Source organism: Uloborus diversus, chromosome 8, assembly GCF_026930045.1.
Source record: "Uloborus diversus isolate 005 chromosome 8, Udiv.v.3.1, whole genome shotgun sequence".
In the NCBI taxonomy this organism is placed as follows: domain Eukaryota; kingdom Metazoa; phylum Arthropoda; class Arachnida; order Araneae; family Uloboridae; genus Uloborus; species Uloborus diversus.
This window is the reverse complement of record NC_072738.1, coordinates 78356987-78379200: the sequence shown is the minus strand read 5'-3', so window position 1 is coordinate 78379200 and position 22214 is coordinate 78356987. Positions and strand designations below refer to the sequence as shown.

Sequence of the window (22214 nt, the reverse complement as noted above, 5' to 3'; positions counted from 1 at the left end):
AAGAGACTAAGGCTCCGGGGCCAGATAATATTTATCCGAAAATTTTAGTTGAATGTGCTGAGGAATTAGCAGATGTAATCGCAAACATTTTCAGTGCTTCTTATAATTCGGGGACAGTGCCAGAGGACTGGAAGCTGGCTAACATTACACCGCTCTTCAAGAAAGGGTCTAAAGTGAGTGCGGGAAATTATAGACCTGTGAGTCTAACTTCGGTAGTTTGCAAAATTTTTGAAACATTGATGAAAATTAAGATAGTAAATTTTCTAGAGACTAATAATCTATTGACTAGTTTTCAGTACGGTTTTAGGAAAGGTAAATCTTGTGCAACTAATTTATTACATTTATATGACAAAGTTACCATGGCTTTGGACAATAAGAAGCCTGTAGATGTTGTTTACATTGATTTTCAAAAAGCTTTCGATAAGGTACCACATGTTGCTCTACTTAGCAAATTAGCTGATATAGGAATAGGAGGGAAAACTTTCATTTGGGTAAAAAATTGGCTGACCGGAAGGAAACAAAGAGTAGTTGTAAGGGGAAATTATTCTAATTGGAGTGAGGTCTTAAGCGGGGTTCCTCAAGGATCAGTGTTAGGGCCTGTTTTGTTCATTGTCTTTATGAACGATATTCACAAAAATATTTCTGGGAACATGAATTGTTTTGCTGATGATGTCAAAGTTATGGGGAGTGTAGAAAATGAAGAACAAGCAAATCAGCTGCAAGAGGATCTAGATCATATTACGGAGTGGGCTGATAAATGGGGGTATGGCTGTTAATGTTGGGAAATGTCAAGTGCTACATTTAGGGCATGGAAATAAGTGTACAAGTTATTATTTGCAAGGTTCAGTCATTAGTCAGGCAGACAAAGTTACTGATCTGGGGGTCCTAATAAGTCAGGATTTAAAGTTTAGCCAACAGTGCAGCATTGCTAGCAACAAAGCCAATAAGATGCTTGGGTTTATCAATAGATCTATTTCAAATAAATCTAAAGAAGTTCTTCTGCCCTTATATAGAAGTTTGGTAAGACCCCATTTGGAGTATGCTGTTCAGTTTTGGTCTCCTTATCTTAAGAAAGACATTAATGTATTGGAAAGGGTTCAAAGGCGGGCTACAAGGCTAATAAGTGGACTTTCCCACTTAGATTATGATTCCAGGCTTAGAAGGCTAAAAATGTACAGTCTTGAGCAAAGAAGAGACCGAGGGGACATGATTCTGCTGTTTAAATTTATTAAAATGAAAGATGTTACGGGGCTAAAGTTTAGCACTGAAAACAGGACAAGGGGTCATTGTTTTAAGCTATTTAAATCTCAGGTTAACATGGATATTAGGAAAAATTATTATTTTAGCAGGGTAGTGGAACCTTGGAACAGCTTACCAGAAGAGGTAGTAATGAGCAAAGGAGTAGACAGTTTTAAGAGGGCCATTGATCTTCACTGAGGATTTGTAAATTGACTAGGACCAGTCTAGCTGGGCCCAGAGCCTGTTGCTGGTCCTCACTTTTGTATTTGTATTTGTATTTATAAACTCAAGAAAAATGGCAACAGCTAACTTCTTATCAATGAGATCTTTCACGCGAATTAATTTCTGCAGCCGATAATTTTATTTGTATTTATCCAATGGATTGAGCCTTAAATTGGAATAAAAAAGGAACTATCGATCGGATTTTTTTCGAACTGGTCTATAAACATTCCCAGTACCAAAAATAACAAACGGTGAAAGTTTCAGCCAAATCTGCCGGGTAGTTTTTGAGTTCATGGATGACATACAGACAAACATTCATTTTTATATATATAGATAACAGCTTAAGTAAAGAAATTTGTTTGAAATCAGCCGAAGGATTACAAATAAAGTGCATATTGAAGAAACAACAAAGAACATTGATGTAAATGTGCATTTATTGGTTCCGCAAATGTGTAAAATTTTGTGATGTGTATTATGGGAATGATGATATGTATACTGAAGAACATGAATTCCAGATCCATCAATTGGGTGGTAAGGGAACCCTCTAAATTTTAGAAACAATCAAATTTGGCATTATTGTGTACGCATTTAATTGTTTTCTTCCTATATAATCCATTGAGCACAAATCGTTAGCCCCCCCCCCCCCATGGAAAATTGTGAAATGAGACCCTACTGTAGCTTAAGGGAGTCCTACGGAAGTATACATGTGTATCTGAGCTTACAGCTATTATGTGCAAAGTCTATGATGTTTGCTGAGTACTGAATTTGCTGCTTTGAGTGTTCAACAAAAAGCAGAAATATTGGAATGCATCAGAAGACAAGTATTTCAGGAGTCTTATACAATGTGTTGAATAGTTTGGATGCTAAGTTTGTCAACTTCTTTTCTGACCAAAATGTTCAGATTAACCTCACAGCAATGAAACATTGCTTTCCGTCAGCAATATTACCAGCTCATTTGCTCCTTCATCATTATGGGATTACCAACTAATTTACCTCATCATTCGTCAAACACATCATTTTTAATTCCTAGCATTCATTTCTATTTATTGATGGGAGTGAAGTAAAAGGTCTTGCAGCTTGACCCTAGAAACATTGTTTATTTTATTTGTACAAATTAATATTATTCGACATGCAAATGGATCATATCAAACCTATAAATAAATAAAATTCTCAACCTGACCATCTCAAATTTTCATGAAAGTTTCAGAAACCCTACTCTTTGACATCTTAAATGTAACAGTAAAACCCCTCCTAACGGCCACCCCTCTGATGTGGACAATATTTTATTCTCCAATTTCAAGGAAAATAACATTATTAAATCTCTGTCCTGCGGACACCCCTCTATTGCCGACAAAAAAAAATTGTCCCATTAGTGTCCGTATTAAAGGGGTTACACTGTATATAATTAAAAAAAAACTTTCATACTTGATTAGTAATTAATTTTTGAAAGTTGTTAAAAAGCACAGCACTTCTTTTTAACTTCCTGGCAGTTCTTAAAATTTTATAATTCAAGCTTTATGAGAGGTACAAGAGCTGTATTATAGCTCACTTTGAAGAGAAAGACATGCACTTCAGTTGAATGTGTAAATTAAATACTTTTCGGGAAAAAATTCTCTTTCCCAAAATTTTCAAATTAAAAAAAATTGAGAATAGTGTCATTTTATAAAAAAGAGTATAATTTTTACTGTATTTTAGTGAATTGGGCCAAAAATTTTCAGAGTGGGACTATAACAAAATTTTAAAAAGTACACTATTTTAAAATTATTGGAATAACAAAATGTTTAATTTACAAATCAGAGATGAAAGATAATGAAATTATCTTTAAAATGCGCTATTGTACAGCTCTGTAGCTCAAAAAAAAAAAAAAAACAAAAAACTTATAACTAGTGATGTGCTGGATCGTTAAAAGTTCAGATCTGCGGATAGGGATCACTAGTGTCTAGAGATCCGTGAGAACTTCTTGTGGGTCAGTACACGCCAGAAACTGAAAGCAGATAAATTTTAAATTGTGGAGCAACAAAGAAATCTTTATTACTCCCAAACGGCAAACATAAAGGTGTGACATTGTACTCAAAATTTTCTTTTATGTAAACAAGATTATAACTCCTACTTAGAAATTCCTAACAAATATTAAACGCAGAAAATTTCATTCTTTCAACTAGTGCCAATATTTAAATGCACACATATAAGATCTCACTGTTAAAACTGCGAGAAACACTAAGTTGGGTTTTTAATTAATATCTTCATTAATTCATAGGTGTCCACCAAGGGAAGGTCAGACTACGGCATTGAAAATGTTAGGAGGGTTGTTTTCAGGGGTATTTTTTTCTGTTGTATTTGGGGAAGAGGTGGACACCCCTGGGTAATTAGTGCTACCAAGACGAGACCAAGCTAAGAACACTTTCGATCAGGTCACCTTTTAAGCGTAAAAAAGAATGAACAAAATCGTTTCATCTGTGTAGGAGCTACGATTCCACAAACACTCACAAATACACATGTCAAACTTATTATATCTTTCCTAATAGAGTCAACGTTTTAAAAAATTAACTTTTTTAAATTCTGAAATGATACCTTATTTAACTAAATGAAAACACCTAACTTACATAGAATTTAAGAGTTTCATACCTATCTATATTTAAAATTCAAATATGTGTTGAAATTGAAGAATATAAAAGATTTGTTTAAGATCCGTAAAAAAACAGATAAGGATACAAATCTTCATCTTCCCTCGGATATTCAGCATATCACTAGTCAGTATTTTCTAAAGCCAATTCTTTGCAAAAATTATCCCTACAATATTTGCTGTAACTGTTCTGAGCCCACTCTGAACATTTGGTATGCATTCATTATAATACATTACAAAAAAAAAAAAAAAAACCTGAAGTTTTGAGACACAATGTCAAAATTTAAAATTGTGAAAAAAATATTTTTACCTTAAATATTTGTGTTTTTACATATCAAAGTAAGGCACATACAGTTTTTTTTTTTTTTTAAATGAGCTATCATGCAACTCTGATGCTCCCATAGAACTTGAGTTAGGTATAACATTTCAAAACACTGCCGGGAAAATAGTATTTAACAAACTCAGACATTAATTACTGATCAATTGTGTAAGATAGATATTTTTTAAAATGTATATACATTTTAGGTGTCAGAGAGTAGTAGGATTTCGGAAAGTTTTCTTGAAAACCTGAAACGATCAGCTTGAGAACTTTGTTTGTTTTATTGCTTGGTTTAAAATGGAATGACCCACTTACCTGTCGGAAAATAATTAATCTGTACAAACAAAATCAACAGCAAATTTCGTAGGGCCATGGTGCAAGATCTTTTACTTCACTCTTATCAATAAATATAAATGAACGTTAAGAATTAAAAATGATGTTGTGTTTGTAGAATGACGAAGAATGTACTCACAAATTAGCTGGTAATCCTCTATACAGGAGGGAAAGCAATGTTTCACTTCTGTGGCGTTAATCACTTAACTTTTGATCTATTCATAAAGTTTGACAAACCTTGAATCAAAAATATCCAACTGGTGTGATGATCCTTCAATACTTTTCTTTCGATAAGTTCCAATAGTTCAGCAAGTTTCACAAAACTCAATGCACGGCGAATACAGCAGCCATCTTTGTTTTGACTCTTAAACGTACGTACGAAAGGTTTACGCCAGAAAAATCATGGCGTTAATTTACCATACGTTCACCTTTTGGCAGCTGCCTTTTGCGTCCGGTAAGAAAGGGCAGAGACTAGCGAGTTTTGTTGCGTACGTAAAAGTGACATCATGGGTGGGCGTTGCATGCGTTAAATTTTTACATATTGGGCAGAGACTAGGCCTCTTACTCAGCATAACTTTTTCAATGCATGTAATATTTCAATGAAAGGTTAAGGCTAAGGTTAAGATGTAGTTTTTTTTTTTCAGTACTGAGAAATTTAGCATGAACTTTAGACAACAAAACTTTAGTAGTTTGGAGTTCATTGTAAATATGTCAAGTGTTGGATCCAAGGAATTATAGAAAGCTTAAGAGACTTTAAAATATTATCATCATAAAGTGATCTGAAATTGTATGAAATATTGTTATAGCCAGTTTTTTATTCTGTTAAAAAAATGTTTTTTGTCAGATAAAATAAAAAAAATAATGAAATGCTTTGAACACTTTGGTTGAAAGGTTTGCTTGAGTGCATAGCAAATTTTTATACAGTAAAGGGTGCAAGTGAAGTCTACATAATTCTCACCCTCCCCCCCTCCTCCAATATCATTCTAATTTGTGTGTCTGTCTGTAATAAAAGATGTAAAATTAGTGTGTGGTTTGAGTCAGTGTTTTAGGACTCTCATTTGAGTGTGAAAAGTATGTTTGTTTAGTGTATTCCATGCACTCTATAAATATGTACTTCAATATTTCAATACTGTTTGATGTCTAACTAAAATAACCAAAAGCTAATGTTATCTTTTTTTCTTTACACTGTGTCAGAACAGAAATGCTTAAGTGTCAGAGCAATATGGAATACATCTCAAAAGTACATTGCATTCGAGTGGCTTTTCAGGTAGTTATTGTTATGTTGAATTTTTAGCATTTTCAAATGTATAAAGCATGTTTTTTTTTTTTTTTTGAGATCAAAGTTTTTAAAAATATCTTAAGGAAAAATTAGCATTCTATTTCTGCTTTTATTTCTCTAAATGTTTTTCAGAAACATTGTAGTTGTTTTGCATCTACTGTTCCTTTATTTAGAAAAATACTTCGTTACTTTTTCCTATCTTACAATTGACAGGATTACTGCGGCTAATTGAGTATTGGGACAAATATCTAGTTATTATTAAATTTTACTCAGAAATTCAATATTAATTTCTGAATTTTGTCAGAATAGTAAATAGAATAAATTCAAAAATTAGTTTATTCCAGCATATGTGCATATAGATTACATTTTAATGTTCAGTTGTGAATATTTTGTTTTCTGGAGAAAATTTTTATACAGTTCGCTAGTGAAAAAAAAAAGATAAATAAAGGCTCAACTTACTTTACAAGATGCTATGCCTTAAGCGGAACTCTAGTTTTTTCATTCTAACCAGAAACTCAGATACAAATTGTAAGTTTTCCTTTATAACTTTTAAATGAATAGGTTCTTATTTAAATCCTAGCCTTATTTTTTCTTCTTTAAGTCATTCTAGAATATTTTATTGCTCATGTTAAACTTTTATAAACTGTTCATACTGAAGAAACACTCCAATTCAATTCTGCGTAAAGTGACTTGTACACTATCTTTCTTGAGTATGGAACTAGGAATAAAAGGATTTTATTCCTTGAAGTTTGATGAGATTTGGACTTTTGTTTTCAAACGAACTTTGGTTCCAAAAGTTAAACAAAGCTTAATTTAAATCCCAAGGTTACAAAACTCTTAAATTTAAAGTTAAATGATGTTGGATAATATATTAAAGCAAGAAAGATCTGTATTCAACAATCATATATCCTTGGAGGAATTGATTGTTTTCATGGGTTTTTTCTGTTGAGCATTTCTTGGGATAGTTTGTGTGGAAAAATGCTATGGCACACACTATGCTCTAAAAATAATTTAAAACAAAAAAAAATTCTCAATTGAAAACACAAATGCTGTAAACCTTAAAGGAATTTATTATTTTTATGGATTATTCATTTGTTTTTTTCTGATGTTGGTTTTTATATTGTATTAGGCATAATAAACCATTTAAACTGATGAAATTGAAATGAAAAATTCAATCTTCATCATGTTGGTTTCAGTTAATGTTTATTAATTATTAAATTTTTTTTCTAAGTACAAAAAATTCCAAATTTACTTTTTTAAAACAGATTTCAACAATCTTCCATGAAATCATAATTTGTTATTATTTTTGATTTCAAAGTATATTTCCGTGATATATATGTGTACATGTAAATGTAATGCATTTTCTACCTTTGATTTAGTTATTGTTCCAGCAAGATGACATACGTATATGGTTTATGAATGTTGGACGTAAAATATTGGCTGGCCTTATGCTTCGTGGTGAGAAAGTTAGTTTTGAATTTTTATTCCATTTTAATTCTATTTTTGTTCCCATGAACAGAAGATTTTCAGTTTTATTCTGCTCATGTTTTGTTCTGATGTATTAATATTTGATGAGTGTAATAAAGTTAAAACTTGGTACTTTAGCTTAACTGTATTACTTGTTTAACAGTAGCTTAAGTCTTGAAAAGAACCTTTAACTGAAGTTGTAATCACAATGATTTATCCTTCCTTCTCAAAATTTGTAATAATTGAACTTCGTACTGTACCAAGTTATCAGCATTCTTTTATATGTAAAATGCTGAAATACGCCAGTTTTTTTATTTATTTATTAATGATTTTTTCTAAATCCCCCTCATCATGGGAGGGGGGGGAGGAACCCCTAAACAGATATTGAAATATTAATTCCTTTTTGTGAAATTTTTGTGTATTTTATTGTAAACTTAAGATGCATAAAATTTAGTAATTCAGTTTGAAAACCAAATTATCCAATAGTTGCAATTTTTAAAAGTGAGATTACTTAAAAATCCATTTTTTTTTAAAAATGAAAAGGATCAATTTGCTCCCCTTTAATGTTTAACAAATAGATGTTGATCTCATCCTGTGCTTTCAATTTTTTAAAGCTGTAACTTGAGAGAGAAAAAACATTTTTTTTTTGCTAAATCAAAAAACTTTTCTTGAGGGGGGGGGGCGGTCCCCCCCCCCTTCCTGGGTGACACCCCATCTGTTGGGTGACACCACAACTTAGTTTCAGAGTTTATTAAAATGTAAATACTTTAATTCTAAAAAATTTCCCGAATAATAAATCTTAAATTTCCTCTCAAAAATTTCAACGAAAAGGTTGCACTATATTTTGGGTAGAAATCGGGTACATGTTTGTCTGGAGCAAATTTTACACAAAATGCGGCGGTATACAGCTTTGTAGGAATAGCTTTTACCATGTTTACCTGCATTTCTTGGCTCAATTTTTAATTCTAGTTTTATTGGCAGCTTTAGAATTAATCTTAAAGTCTGAAGATTTTAAGATTAACTGCAGTTATTGAGTGTTGCAACCAATTAATCATATACTGATTTTATTTTGTACTTTTTAGTGAGAACCAAGCTTATAGATATAGTCTTTAGATTTAAAAAAAAAGGATCTAAATTTTATCGATATTTTGGAGTTGTGACTTTGTGTCAACACTTATTTGAATTTACCAAGCACCCTCAGAAGTTTCCCGACTTGCTCAAGCAGTACACACATTCCTTTTGCTGTTTTATAAGTGAGATTGAGAGAAAAAAAAAATTATATATATATATATATATATATATATATATATATATATATATATATATATATATATATATTATTTGAAAGGGATTACTTAGAAAATGTTAGGCAACAAAACTGTTTGCTGACAGACTTGGGGACGGCATAAGGGGCCATTCATTAGTTACGTAAGGGTACCGAGGGGAGAGGCGGTTACAAAAATCTCTACAGACCCATACTTTGGGGGGAGAGAGGGATCTAACCCATTCTCACATAATATTTCTCAAGTCAATAGTTTATATTAGAAATTGCGTGGTCAAGTGGTTTGGACGAGATCATATTTCATTTGCTTCTGGAAGGTAAAAAAACGTATTAGGATGAGCTGTTTTTTACTTGTTTTACAAAGAATGAATAATGTAAAATATAATTAAAGAATCGCACTATTCATGACTTGTTTAATTTTTAATTAATATTGTATCATATAATATACTAGCTGCGTTGCCCGGCTTTGCCCGGTCCACCATGAAATTAAAAATTGTGTCAAATGACATATATTCAACAATCAGGCTTAAATAAAAGAAAAAAAAAATCATGCAAAATTTCCCTTCCAAACAATGACGACAGATATTAAAATACTTTTTTAAGGAATCAAAATGAGAAAGATGGATTTAAAAAGCATAACCATGGAAACACAAAATATAATAAGTTTTAAAATGAAAAAGATGGAAAGAAACATTGGATTCACAAAGCGTTGCTGTGGAAACGCAAAATAATATGGTTAAAAACTTGAATAGAGAACAGATTTTTGAACTTCATTTAATTCGCTTGTAACTTTTTTGCTAATGGAGATAGAGGGTTAAACTTTCGACCTTAGGTCAAGTTAGATCTGGAGTTGAAAATTCACTTTCATATTCGCGTCTCTAGTAATATATTTTGCTCTTTAGTTCAGGTCTTGAAATGAGTTGAGCCTAAGATTTTGTGTTAAAATCAAAACTCTTAAAGTTTGTGAATAAGCAAGAAAAAAGCAAATCGAAAAGACGTAACTATGGCAACGTCAAATAAAACATCAATAATTTTAATGGATATGAGATTATTTTGGTTTTTCTTTTAACGGCTTGTAACATATTTTACTTTGGAGATAGAAGCCCAATTTTTCGATCATAGGTCGAGTTAGATCTGAATTTATAAAAGCCGCTCTTTCCAATGCTATCAAAAAGAAAACTGTGGGACAATTCCTTCACTTTTTATTGATGGAATTAATGAAGAAATTAGTGCCTAAATTTCAGCTAAGCCTAAAAAAATTCGAGCTAAAAACGCAAATAACTGCCGTTGTAATAAAGTTAAAGCATTGAAACAAACTGCGTAGAACGCGGAAAATTCTACCCTTTCTAACGATATGTAGTATTAATATGTGCAAGTAATTTTTTACCCCCATATTTGACAATTAATGTGAAAATTGGAAGTAAATTGGAATAAAAGAAGAACTATTCATCGAATTTTATTCGAACTGGTCTGCAAACCTTTTCAGGACTTAAAGGAACAAACTGTAAAAGTTTCAGCACAATCGGCCGGGTAGTTCTCGATATTTGCGAGTTCAAACACACAGACGCTTTTTGGGGACTTCATTTTATACTCTGTAGAGATTTGAAAAATAAAAATCTTTGATTTACGTCAAACTGGGAGTTTTAGTGTAACTGATCCTTTTCTAACAACATTTTATCATTTTGAAGAATGAAATAGAATCTTACATAAAAATAGGGGGAGTGGTTTGAAAAATCTTATGTACCCTTACATGAGGTGAGGGGGTGGGGAATAAAAATTGCCAAATTCATCCGTATGTAATTAATGAACGGCCCCTAAGTAGCTGTTGCAGAAAGTTCGATAAACAATCAAGCCAGCTGATGGTTGCCATGCCACAATGACAGTTATTTTCTTATTAGTATGCCTTTATGCATGCAATCAAGCTAATTGGTAGCCAGTTTTTTAAAGAATGCAAGGAGAGTCAGTGAAAGTTAAACGAAAAAAAGAAGCCTGTATTCGGAGTTGGCATGTTTTCGAATGACTTCGACTCCTTTACCTCAATATCAGTCTGACTCCCACTCTTCAACTACGACAGCCCTGATAATTACTGATTTTACGTGCATATTGGATTAGTATTTTTCCTAAATGTTCATTCAGATAAAATTCATGAATAAGCATCTAAGAAAGGGGGAATCAAAAAGTATGTATGAGAAGTTCGTCGTTGCAAGTTCATTACAGTAAGCAGACTGGTAGTGTTGTTTTTAGTGACATAGCATTTTTTTAAAAATATTTCTAGAGTAGTGCCAAATTTAAATGCCATTTTAATATTTCAAGTATAGATCATTTATCATACTTGTTTAAAAAAAATATTCATAAAACTGATGATTCTAAATTGCAAAGATGTTTCTCTATTGATTTACAGAAGATATTGAAACAGAATTTTATGTTATGTGCCTGTTGTGATAATTATTTTCAAGCTGATATTTGTCCCCGTTGCCTACTCAACAGCTGGATTAAGTGTTCCAAAGACCGAATATGTATATACCCATAAAGCACCCTATTCCAATTGAAACTTTGATGCAAACCGAAAAACCTAAAATATATTTTGTCACATATTTAAGGAACTATATTATAAAAAATATCTACCTGGATTTTTGCTATAAAGCAATAAACAAATGCAAAAATAAGGGCAGGATTAAAACAGAATGTTACTTGTGTTTTAGACTTTGAAAACTTGAAATTGATATTTTGTATTTGGATGTTTTACACCCTAAAACCCGCCTTTGGTTAGGGCCTTGTACTCGTATGTATACAAGCATGTGTTACGGAAGGTGTAGGCAGTTGTCTGAACATGTGTACTTGAAATGTTTGCATTTTGAAATAATGTCACATTATTTAAGCAAATCTGTTATTGTTTGCTTTGACTTACATTTATTTTTACTTTTTTGATAAATGCTCCATTATGCTCTACTTCTTATGAATGGTTTGCTGCAGTAGCATTTCTGAAAATAGTTTTCATTTTTTATCAATTTTTATGTGTATTTTTTCTTTTTTAGGATCCAAAGGAATGTTTGTTTGCTTATGATGAGATAATAGCATTTTCAAAGGACCAGAGTAATTGGGCTGTCATGGAAGATGAATTGTCAACCCGAGATGTACGATTTAAGAACATATTTATTTGTTTTTGTTACAGAAATAGGTTGTGGAATAATCATGCATTTTATTGATTTTTATTGTTTTCTTTTATGAAAAGAAAGGTTTTTAAACTAAGCTTAGAGAAAAAAAGCAGTGTTGTGTTAAAAACTACAGGATTTTTATTTGTTGCATTTTGTAAGTTTTTAAATCTTGTATAACCATTTTGGAACGGATTCTGGCAGAAAAAAAAAGTCTCCCACAGAAGAGAAGTTGCTAAGTGCCAATTATTAGTTCTAACAGGAGCAATTCTCGGCTAAACCTGCCACACAATAAATTTTATAAAAAGTGTTGTGTGCACTTCATTATAAGGTGTAAAAAGTACTCCTAACATATGTATGAAATTATTTATAATTGTTGTTGTATGTTTCTTTAATGGTATTATAAAATTTTATTTGAATTAATCAGTATTACTGAATTTTAAAAGTAATATTAATGACCCCTTCAAATACTAATGAGCACCCCCCACCCCCCAGAACAAGAGCCCCCCAAAATGAGATGAAAAACTCTCACATTAACCTCCCTTCAAATTTTAATGGTGCTGTCTGCACCATGGATTCTGGATTCCGCCCCCACCTTGTGTGCACTCCTGTTTCTTACAAATCTAGTAAACAGACCCCGAAGAGTTCCTATTTTTCCTACTTTTTCCTATTTTTTAGAGCTCTCTCCTTATTTTCCTACTTTTTCCTTTTTTTTCCTACTTTTTCTTTCTTCAGTATAGCACTTCTTATTGTGCATTGATTCTTATTTTACAATGCCGCACCGATAATTTTCTGCATGTTTCAAATTTGAAAAGCAAAAGAAACAAGCGGATCGAGAACTTTTCATTGACTGACTACAGTAATTTCTGGAAGGAACGCCACGGCGTCTGCGTGTTTAAAAGTTAAATTTTCGTAAGTAACTTTTTTACCGTTGCTGCGTTTATGATCGACTTTTCTTTTTATCGCCCCGACTTCAGTCCTACTGTTTTAACAAAACAATAAAGAAATGGATTTCGGAACATTCTGATGCAATTATATATTACTTACTCGTCAATTAGAAGCTTCAGTTAAAGTAAACGGTCGACTGTTCGAAAAGTGCGGGAAAAGCAGAATTTCCCATTCACCAATTTTTCGTATAGATGATTACAAGGGAAATGGAGCTCTATTTAAACAGAAAGGCAATGTAAAACCTTAAAAGGAACGTAAGGAAGCAAAAAATGACAAAACTTGTGCACTGTACATATTTTCTTGATGTTATTACAAAATAAAAACTACATGTAACAAAAGTTCGCAAAAACGGAACACTTCAAAAATAATCGCAGAAACTAACCTTTTTCATACATGAATATGATTATTGTTCATTCTAAACAAGAAACATGAAAAAATAGTTTATAAAATTTCAGTATTTTTCCTTGCAAAGAGTATTTGCAAAAAAAAAAAAAAAAAAAAAAACTTGGCAAAACCTAAATGGGCAAAACGTTCCCGATTTTTGGAGAAAAATCGGAAATCAATTTAAGTGCGAGATTCCGTTTTTATTTCTTCACATTTTTAAAATTTGAGTGGGGGGGGGGGAGGGGTTACAGCCACAAGCAAATATGTACTGTATTTTTTTTTCTTTTTAATGGGTATTTTCTAATCTGATATATCATCAATATCGAGGAGTTGCTCCCCCCCCCCACTCTCAATTTCGTGAACAATTTCCAGATGAATATTTTTGTTGTATGGTGAGGATTGAGTAAAAATGTTGTGTTTACCATGCATTGATTTTTTCCTTTTTGTTCCGTGACAAAAATTTTGGAAGAAGGAGGTAAAAAATCATCAAACCAATAAAACAATATTCGTTTTTATTTCTTGATTAAAATTAAAACTGGCCCGTCATTTTCACTTTTCCCTCGGGATGGCTAGCGAAGTATGTATACTGAATGCAAGTTTTGTCTGAAAATAATAAAAACCACACAAACTTTTATAGTTAAGCATTAATTTTCTAAAGCCAGGGAGGGGAGAAATTGACCCCCCTAAATGACGTTCCTGAAAGAAAAATTTTGTTGAATGCTAAGAATATGTAACATAATACAAACCTTTTAGTTTACCTATTTCGTTATTTATTTAGTTTAATTATTTTATTATGAATTTTATGTCCCATATTTAAGAACAAATTTATTTTAGTTCTGCATTTTCAGCCTTTTTCCTTTTGCTTTTCAAATTCAAACATCTGCCTTTGTTTATGCAAGAATGCATGTCAGCTGCTGGTTATTTTAAACTAAAATTAAATTAATATTTACTTTTCTTTTTGTATCGCAGTTAATGACAACAGGAGCGGAAAGTGTTAGTATTTTCAAATGATAATTGAATGCTCTCGAAGGAATGTTTTCGTTTTTGACAAAACAAATCTTTAACAAAAATGGTTTTATTGCACCAAAATATGAGTTTTATTATTATTATTATTATTATTATCTTTTTTTGCGATCGCTATATTGCATTTCATTCTTTTACACCTCAAATTTTTATTACTGTACTGTTGAAAGTTATTTTTTTATTCGGATTTTATTTTTGTATTTAGTACCTTTGTTTCCTGCAGTTTATTTTTCATACTGAAAATTGTCAACTTGTTTCTTTCGTTTTGTTTTTATGAGTCGGCCTTTCATTAAATCCCTTTAATACTTCAAAAGTACTGTTACTTTATTTCTGGGACAGTTTTAAATCAAAAATACTGTTAGTTTATTTTACATTAGAAATAAAGTTTACGCTAAATCTGTTTCCTCTTGACGTGTGTTCAGTCCTATCTCTTCCTATTTTTTCCTACTTTTTTAAGTGATTTTTTTCCTACTTTTCCTACTTTTTAAATTTTTGACTCCTTATTTCCTACTTTTTCCCCCCAAAAAACCACTTCGGGGTCTGAGTAAATAATTTTGATTCAAATGTAATTATCTTTAGATGTATATATTTTTTTCATTCTGTCTTTTTTTCCCCATTTGTAATAGGTTAAGTGTCTGTCCTTCTATGATGTTGTCCTTGATTTTATTGTGCTGGATGCTTTTGAAGACTTGGAAAATCCATCTTCATCTGTTACTGCTGTTGTACAGAACAGGTGGCTTTCAAATGGTTTTAAAGAGACGGTGAGTTTGACAAAATTTAATACAATCAGTTCATTTTTTTTTAAACATTTAATGTAGCTTGTAGCATTTTTGTTTTCTAACTTATATTTTTGTCCTCTCTATCACGCTTTTTCTCTTTATTATTATGACTAGAAAATCACTCTTCAAAGTAAGATGGGTGAAAATTGCTTCTACATTTTAACGAAGCAATTGCCTGTTTGGTGATATTTTGATAGTTGAAATTTTAACCCTAACTTCAGTGAATTAACCCTAAACTCCATTAGATAGCGTTCATTGTTGACCACTTTTTCCTTTCTTCATTCTCCTAAAATGACAGTCTTACCAGTAAAACAGTTAAGTTACCAGATCCAGTTCAGCCTCATCAAAATAAAGCATTCCCCTGCCATGTCAAACATTGCCAAAAAATATTATATTATCATGCCGTTTTGCAAGTTTCATTGTTGGTGACGTCAGTGTTACTCAGTCATTCGCTACTATATATATAAGGATTATTATAATTTTATTTTCTAACAATACATTATTCGAAGGAAAGATAGCTGTCTTTGAATAAATTTTGTTTTGGAAAATAATGTGATTGAAATCTTAATCTATACTATCTGCCTACGTTTACCATGAAATTGGCTAGTGGCCAGTTAAGAGGATTTTATCTGAAGGCAATGGAGAAGGAAAAATTTGATGTGCATATTTGGTTCATTTCAATGTGACTTCTACTTAATTTAAAGGCTAACACACATGTATAACTTCTAACTGACATCTCTGCAAAACTAATAGGAATGTCTATTTCTGCCTGTAAACTAGATGTTCGCGTTTTCATCTCATTGGTGGTCAAACTGTACATGTAGTTTGTTCTGTTTGGTTTTGAGTTTTGAGAAAAGTTAGTTGTGGGAACGTAATTACCTCCTGCTTGTATTTTTATCAGAATGATTTGTTCTGTATTGCAAGATATTTGAATCTTGTTATTTTTTTAAAATGTTTTATTCACCTAATGTGGTTTTTTTTAATTTTATGTAATTTATTTATTTATTTATTTATTCTATACTGGCATAATTAGGGTGGTTGCAGGCGTTTGAGAGCTCATATGGTAAAATGAAGTTTAATGAACAATTGGAATAATAACCTATTAAAGTTCTGCCCAAAAAAGCAAACTTACAGAATTATTAATGCACAAATCATAATAAAGTTCGTGTATGCCATATCCATATTTATTTATTGCAGAGGACTTGTAGGGCATGGGTATGTATGAGAGACGGGTACTAATCTTAAAAATTTCTCTGAAACTATTTATTGTTTCATAATTTGTAGCACAGAATGGCTGCTGAGCTGGATGAAACTGTAGTAAAATTTTAAATTTTAGTTTTAATTTTTAGTTAGTAACTATTCCGTTGAATGGCAACAGGGGCAGATACAGAAAAATCTTTTGAAGGGCGCACGGGAAATTGAATAGCCCCCCCCCCTCACCTCCTATGTTTCATAACAAAGTTTTAATGACTTTATTTTTGAATGTGTGTGCTGCTTTTTTTTTTTTTTTTTAAGGATTCTTTCAGGTTAATGAATATTATGCACAAATATACTTTGAATGTGCACGGAAAACATCTTTAACGTTTCAAGCCATTCAAATACTAAACCCAATATAATGTCACCGAGATGCTAGATAATGAGCGTCTTTACTTAGGAACATTGTCATAATGATTATAACACAAGGGCAAGGTCATTAAATAAACCCATACCTCACTTGAGTTTTTTTAAAAATTAATTTGCAAAGAATATTATAATTTCATAACACGAAAGTTTTACTGTAGAATTCAGAAACTATTTTTGTATGTATTTCAAAACAGTTACTGATTTGTTCTTAAAGCCATGATACAGTTGAGATAACATATTGATACTACATGCCGTTTCCATAAAAAATCACGGTTTTTCCTAGAAACTACCAAATGATTTCTTTCATTTTGCATTTTTTATAAGCTGAAAAAGAAATCTATCATTTTGCAAATAAGTTCCTGGAATCTTTTAGGTGTGCCTACACGTTTAAAAAAAAATGTTAATTATTGATTTCATGAAAGAAGAATTAGTGGACTAATCGGGATAATACGGTCCCTTGAATTCGAAACCAGTGAATTAAATGTATTCTGCAACTCTGGGCCTCTGACTCCAGTAATACTTCTTTAGCAAACACAAATGCTTTCAGTCAAAATATGCTGTGTGTGTTTTGTGTTCTTTTTAATTAACTACGTAAAAAAATGCAAAAGAAAGGTTAATTAAAAAGTAATAAATAAAATAGTGAAATTAATTCATCCTTTTGGGAGGGGGCACGGCCCCCTATCCCCCCCCAAAAAAAACCCGCTACTGGATGGCAAACCCCTTGAAATCCTATCAAAAAATTGCTTCACTCTTGCCTGATTATATAATATTCACTCCATTTTTGTGCTTTATTTACATCCTCATTAGCAGAAATAGCATGACCATGCTGTGGGGTACTTAGTTAAAATAATCTTCAAGTGAGTGGACTGTATGCGTTTATTGCTATGGACAGACAAGACAGGTTTTCAATGGTGATTTTCTTACCGTAACAAAAAAAAAAGGTTTGCCATATGTTGGCATGAATAGTTCAAAGAAAATAACTTCGCCAGGGCAATAAAGTTACAAACACTGAACATCCCGCTCGGCGTTGAAATATAACATTATTTCAAATTTTCAAGAAATTACACAAGACATAAAACAATTTTTAAACACAATAGATAATAGAACATTTTAGAAACATAAGAGAACAAATATGAAAATTACAATAAACTGATTTAGTTAACAGGATGAAATTTGAGTATCTTCAAGTGGCAAAACACTAATTTTTGATATTGGTCTTTTAAAAATGCCTTTGGCCGTACGTATTTCGGCAACTCTTACGTTTCTGTCTGGACCTGGAATTACCTTAACAATTCGACCCATTGTTCAATTACATATGGGAAGTTGAATGTCCTTTAATAAGACTAACATGCCTGGAATTAAATTTTGCCTTTTAAACAGCCATTTAGATCGCTGTTGTAAATAGCTCAAATAGCTATTTTGCCAATATATCCAAATAGTTTGGACAATTTTTTGCGTTTTCTGCCACCTATTTAGCAGATTATCCCTTTTATCAACAAGGTTAGGTTCCGGAAGAGAATTGATCGGTTTTCCTATTAAGAAATGTCCTGGAGTTAATACTTGGAGATCGTCAGTATCAGTAGATAAAGGAGAGAGTGGCCTTGAATTGAGAATGCCCTCAATTTGGGTAATTGCTGTTATGAATTCCTCTAGCGTTAACTTTGTAGAACCAACCCCTCTCTTCAAGTGATATTTGAAAGCCTTCACTCCCGCCTCCCAAAGGCCACCAAAGTTGGGTGCTCTGGGAGGTAGAAATTTCCACGTGATACCTTCTGATACTAAGAAGTTAGAAATGTCTTCACTACTCAACATTAATTTGTGTAAGCATTTGAGTTCGGCGGAAGCCCCAGTAAAATTAGTAGCATTATCGCTAAAAATTATAGAGCTTTTACCGCGCCGTGCAAAGAATCTTTTTAAGGTCGCTATTAGCGCTTCTGAGGTTAAATCTGAAACAAAATCTATGTGAACAGCCTTAGTTGTCATACATACAAATATAACAACATAGATTTTCTGAAAAATACCCTTTTCTTGACCCTTATATTTGATCTTAAAAGGCCCACATAAATCGATTCCAACATTAAAAAATGAAGGACTAGCGGTAACTCTCTCCGTAGGTAGATCCCCCATAATCTGGGTTGCCATAATGGGTTTGGTTTTGAAGCATTCAATACACTCATGAACTACCTTTCTCGCGGCACTTCTACCACCAAGAGGCCATTATTTTAAGCGAATCGTGTTTAGTAGAGCTTGGGGTCCTACATGTAAATCCCTCTTGTGATAGTACTGGAATATGAGTTTTGTAAGTTTGTTTCCCTCTGGCAAAATAATAGGATGCTTTTGGTTAAAATTTGAATGCGAAAGTCTGCCCCCTACTCTTATTAATCCTTCCTGGTCTATAAAAGGATTAAGAAATTTTAACTTGCTTGTAGGCATAACTGAAGTTCCCTTTTCCAGTGCCGATATCTCAGGTGAAAAATACCTTACCTGTAAATTTCTTAAGAGATGGTTTTCGGCATTTACACATTCTTCATGCGTGAGCGGACCTGTTTGTTTCACAGGAGACTTGCAGTTTCTGCTAAACCTAAAAATAAATGCTAGAATCCTAATTAATTTTTGAAAGTTGTTAGTGATATCTAATAATCTGTCAAAGAAGTTAGAGTCACTACTAGAAGTTAATGTCACTTGGGAAACAGGTTTAAGCTCCTCGGTGTAGAGTTGATTTGCCAAGTCACTGGAATTTTTCAAAGTCTGGGGATCAGTTAAGTTCAGCTTGCCAAGATTCGGACCATTCCACCACAGTTCACAAATAGCAAGAGATTTGACATCCATCCCACGTGAAATCTTGTCGACTGGATTATCCTCCGATAAAACGTGTGACCATAGGAAGTTCTTGGTCAATTGCTGGATTTGTGATACCCGGTTGCTTACAAAAAAAAACTCGTGCTTGGGGAAACTCGTGATTTACTGCACAGAAGTTGCTTCTTTATTTCGTTGGTTTGGGAAACAGTTTTCACATATATAACTGCACCATAAGCCTTTGAAGATGCATCTGAAAAACCTTGAAGTATGACAGACTTGGTGTCGGATTTTAAAATACATCTAGGCACTTGGATAGATTGCAACTCAGGGAATGTTTTGACGAAGTTGTACTATTGCTCCGCAATTTCTGGAGGGAGCGTTTCATTCCAGTCTAATTTAAGTAGCCATAATTGTTGCATAAATATTTTTGCCTTGGAGATGACAGGGCCTAAAAGTCCAAGTGGATCGTAGATGCGTGCAATTTCCGAAAGTACATCTCGTTTGGTGAAATTGCGATTTGGATTGTTGCTAACCTTGTACATAAATGAATCACTTGAGCTATTCCAAAGCAGTCCTAGCGTTTTAACTACAATTTCTTCAGAATTTCTGTCCAGAGGAAATTCCTGAAGTTCGGTTGTAGAATCTTCGTCGCTGCACCACTTGTGTAAATTCATGCCGCCTTTTTGGAGAAGTTGCGTCAATTCTGACTGAAGATTCAAAAACTCCTTCAAGTTGGAACTACCAGAAAGGCAGTCATCCATGTAGAAATCTTGAAGAACGGCTCTGGACGCCAAAGGAAAGTCCTTTCCCTCGTCCAATGCAAGTTGCTGTAAAACTTTCGTTGCTAAGTACGGAGCAGATGCAGTCCCATACGTGACAGTTTGTAACTGGTAAATCTTAGTTGGTGCAAATTCACTCTCTTTCCATAATATTTTTTGTAGCTTAGTTTGAGAAGAATCTACTTCAATCATCCTGAACATTTGTTTAATATCAGTGGTAAATGCGTAAATATACTTTCTAAATCTAATTAGAATTGAAAATAGATCTTCCTGAATTACCCCTCCTTTACTCAATAAATCATTCAAAGAATGTCCGCCAGTTGTTTTCGCACTTGCGTTGAAAACTATGCGCAATTTAGTAGTTTTGCTATCTGGTCGAAAAATACCGTGATGAGGGAGATAGTACCCGAAATCTGTTCCCTTATCTTCTTTTATTTCTTTCATGTGATTCAAAGTTTTGTATTCGTTAAGAAATTCTGTATACCCCGCTTTCATAGCCGGATCCCGTTCTAATCTTTTCCATAGTTGATGTAACCTTCTAGATGCTGTTTGTTTAGAATTTCCTAGCATGAATTCAGAACAATCTGGTTTGAATGGCATTTGAACTACCTATCTACCATCCGAATTCCTGAAATGCGTTTTTGCGAAGTGTTCATTGCAGTAGTTTAATTCATCATCACTACAGGGCGTGTGATTTTCGACTTCTTCGATTTCCCAGAACTTAGTTAGAGTAATATTGAGAGTTTCCAAATTTTTTGACAAAAAGCAGTGTTTTGCAGAATGATCAGAGCTGCTGTCTGAAATGCTACCCGAAACAAGATAACCAAAACAACTCAATTGTAAATACAAGTTATCTTTCAGCTTTCTTTTATCTGCCTTCAAAAATGCGAAGAATAATTCTGCACCCAAAAGAATATCTACTTTTTGTGGAATATAAAACGCTGGATCTGCTAAGCATACATCGTTTGGAATGTTTAAATGAGCGATATTAATTTTCTTAGAAGGCGTGAAATCTGTGATTTTTGGAACAATTAATAAGTCGATTTCCCAATGCGAATCATCCCCTTTATTAGAGAAGTTAGCTGATATCTTTTTCTTAATATTTAGCGCTGAATCATTTAATCCACTAATCGGAATATTTATTCTTTCCCTTTTCAAACCCAAAGCTTCCGCTGCCCTAACAGAAATGAATGAACTTTCACTTGCACAATCCAAAATTGCGTGTAAGCCCCTTCTTATGCCAGTAGAATCTCTAACATAAACTATTACAGTATTTATTAAAACAGTTTTCGCATTCCCATTAGTAAAGAAAGAGACGCGAGTATTTTCTGACATTTGCGAGTCAAATTCAGAATTGCTTATGTTCTGTTGGCTTAGTCCTTGCGATTGAATCTGAGGCGTTCCCGTCGAACCACCATAATCTGCATTATTTTGTCTGCTGTTTATGCAGTTTACGTATTTATGAAGTAAAGTATGATGATTCAATTTTTTCTTACAAACGAAGCAAGAACTTTTCGAATTACATTGGGAGACTAAATGATGCTCGCTTAAACAGTTGAAACAAAGCCGATGCTTTTTAACGAGATCTATCCTTTCGGATAATTTCATTGCTTTAAATTTATCACAGTGATACACTTGATATGTTTGAGTTTTACACGCGACACATATTTTCGAAGTGTTATTCGATTTAACAATAAAGGATTTAGATTTACATGAAATATTCACACTAATACTATTTAAGATTTGACATCTTCTTTCTAAGAATTCCAGCAATGCATCAAAATCTGGAACTTCATTATTTTTAAGAGTTAGTTCATATTGCTTTCTTGTTTCGCGGTCTAATTTTCCTAGAACAACATTCAATAAAATTGCATTAGATAATTTGTCTCTTGCGAAATCCAAGATTTTTAGCGATCTTAGGTTTTTCTTAACATTATCCAAAATGATACGAAGATCTTTAGCG

The 22214-nt window shown here is 32.7% G+C and overlaps 1 protein-coding gene across 1 annotated transcript in view; it reads left to right on the top strand.

Moving 5' to 3' along the window:
- LOC129228269 (mitoguardin-like) overlaps positions 1–22214 on the top strand; it is a 90242-nt gene that overhangs the window by 51221 nt on the left and 16807 nt on the right. Inside the window, exons 8-11 of the mRNA XM_054862938.1 lie at positions 5931–6003; positions 7395–7481; positions 11800–11898; positions 14898–15032. Of these exons, the coding sequence (XP_054718913.1) occupies positions 5931–6003; positions 7395–7481; positions 11800–11898; positions 14898–15032 (394 nt within the window). The remainder of the gene's footprint in view (positions 1–5930; positions 6004–7394; positions 7482–11799; positions 11899–14897; positions 15033–22214) is intronic.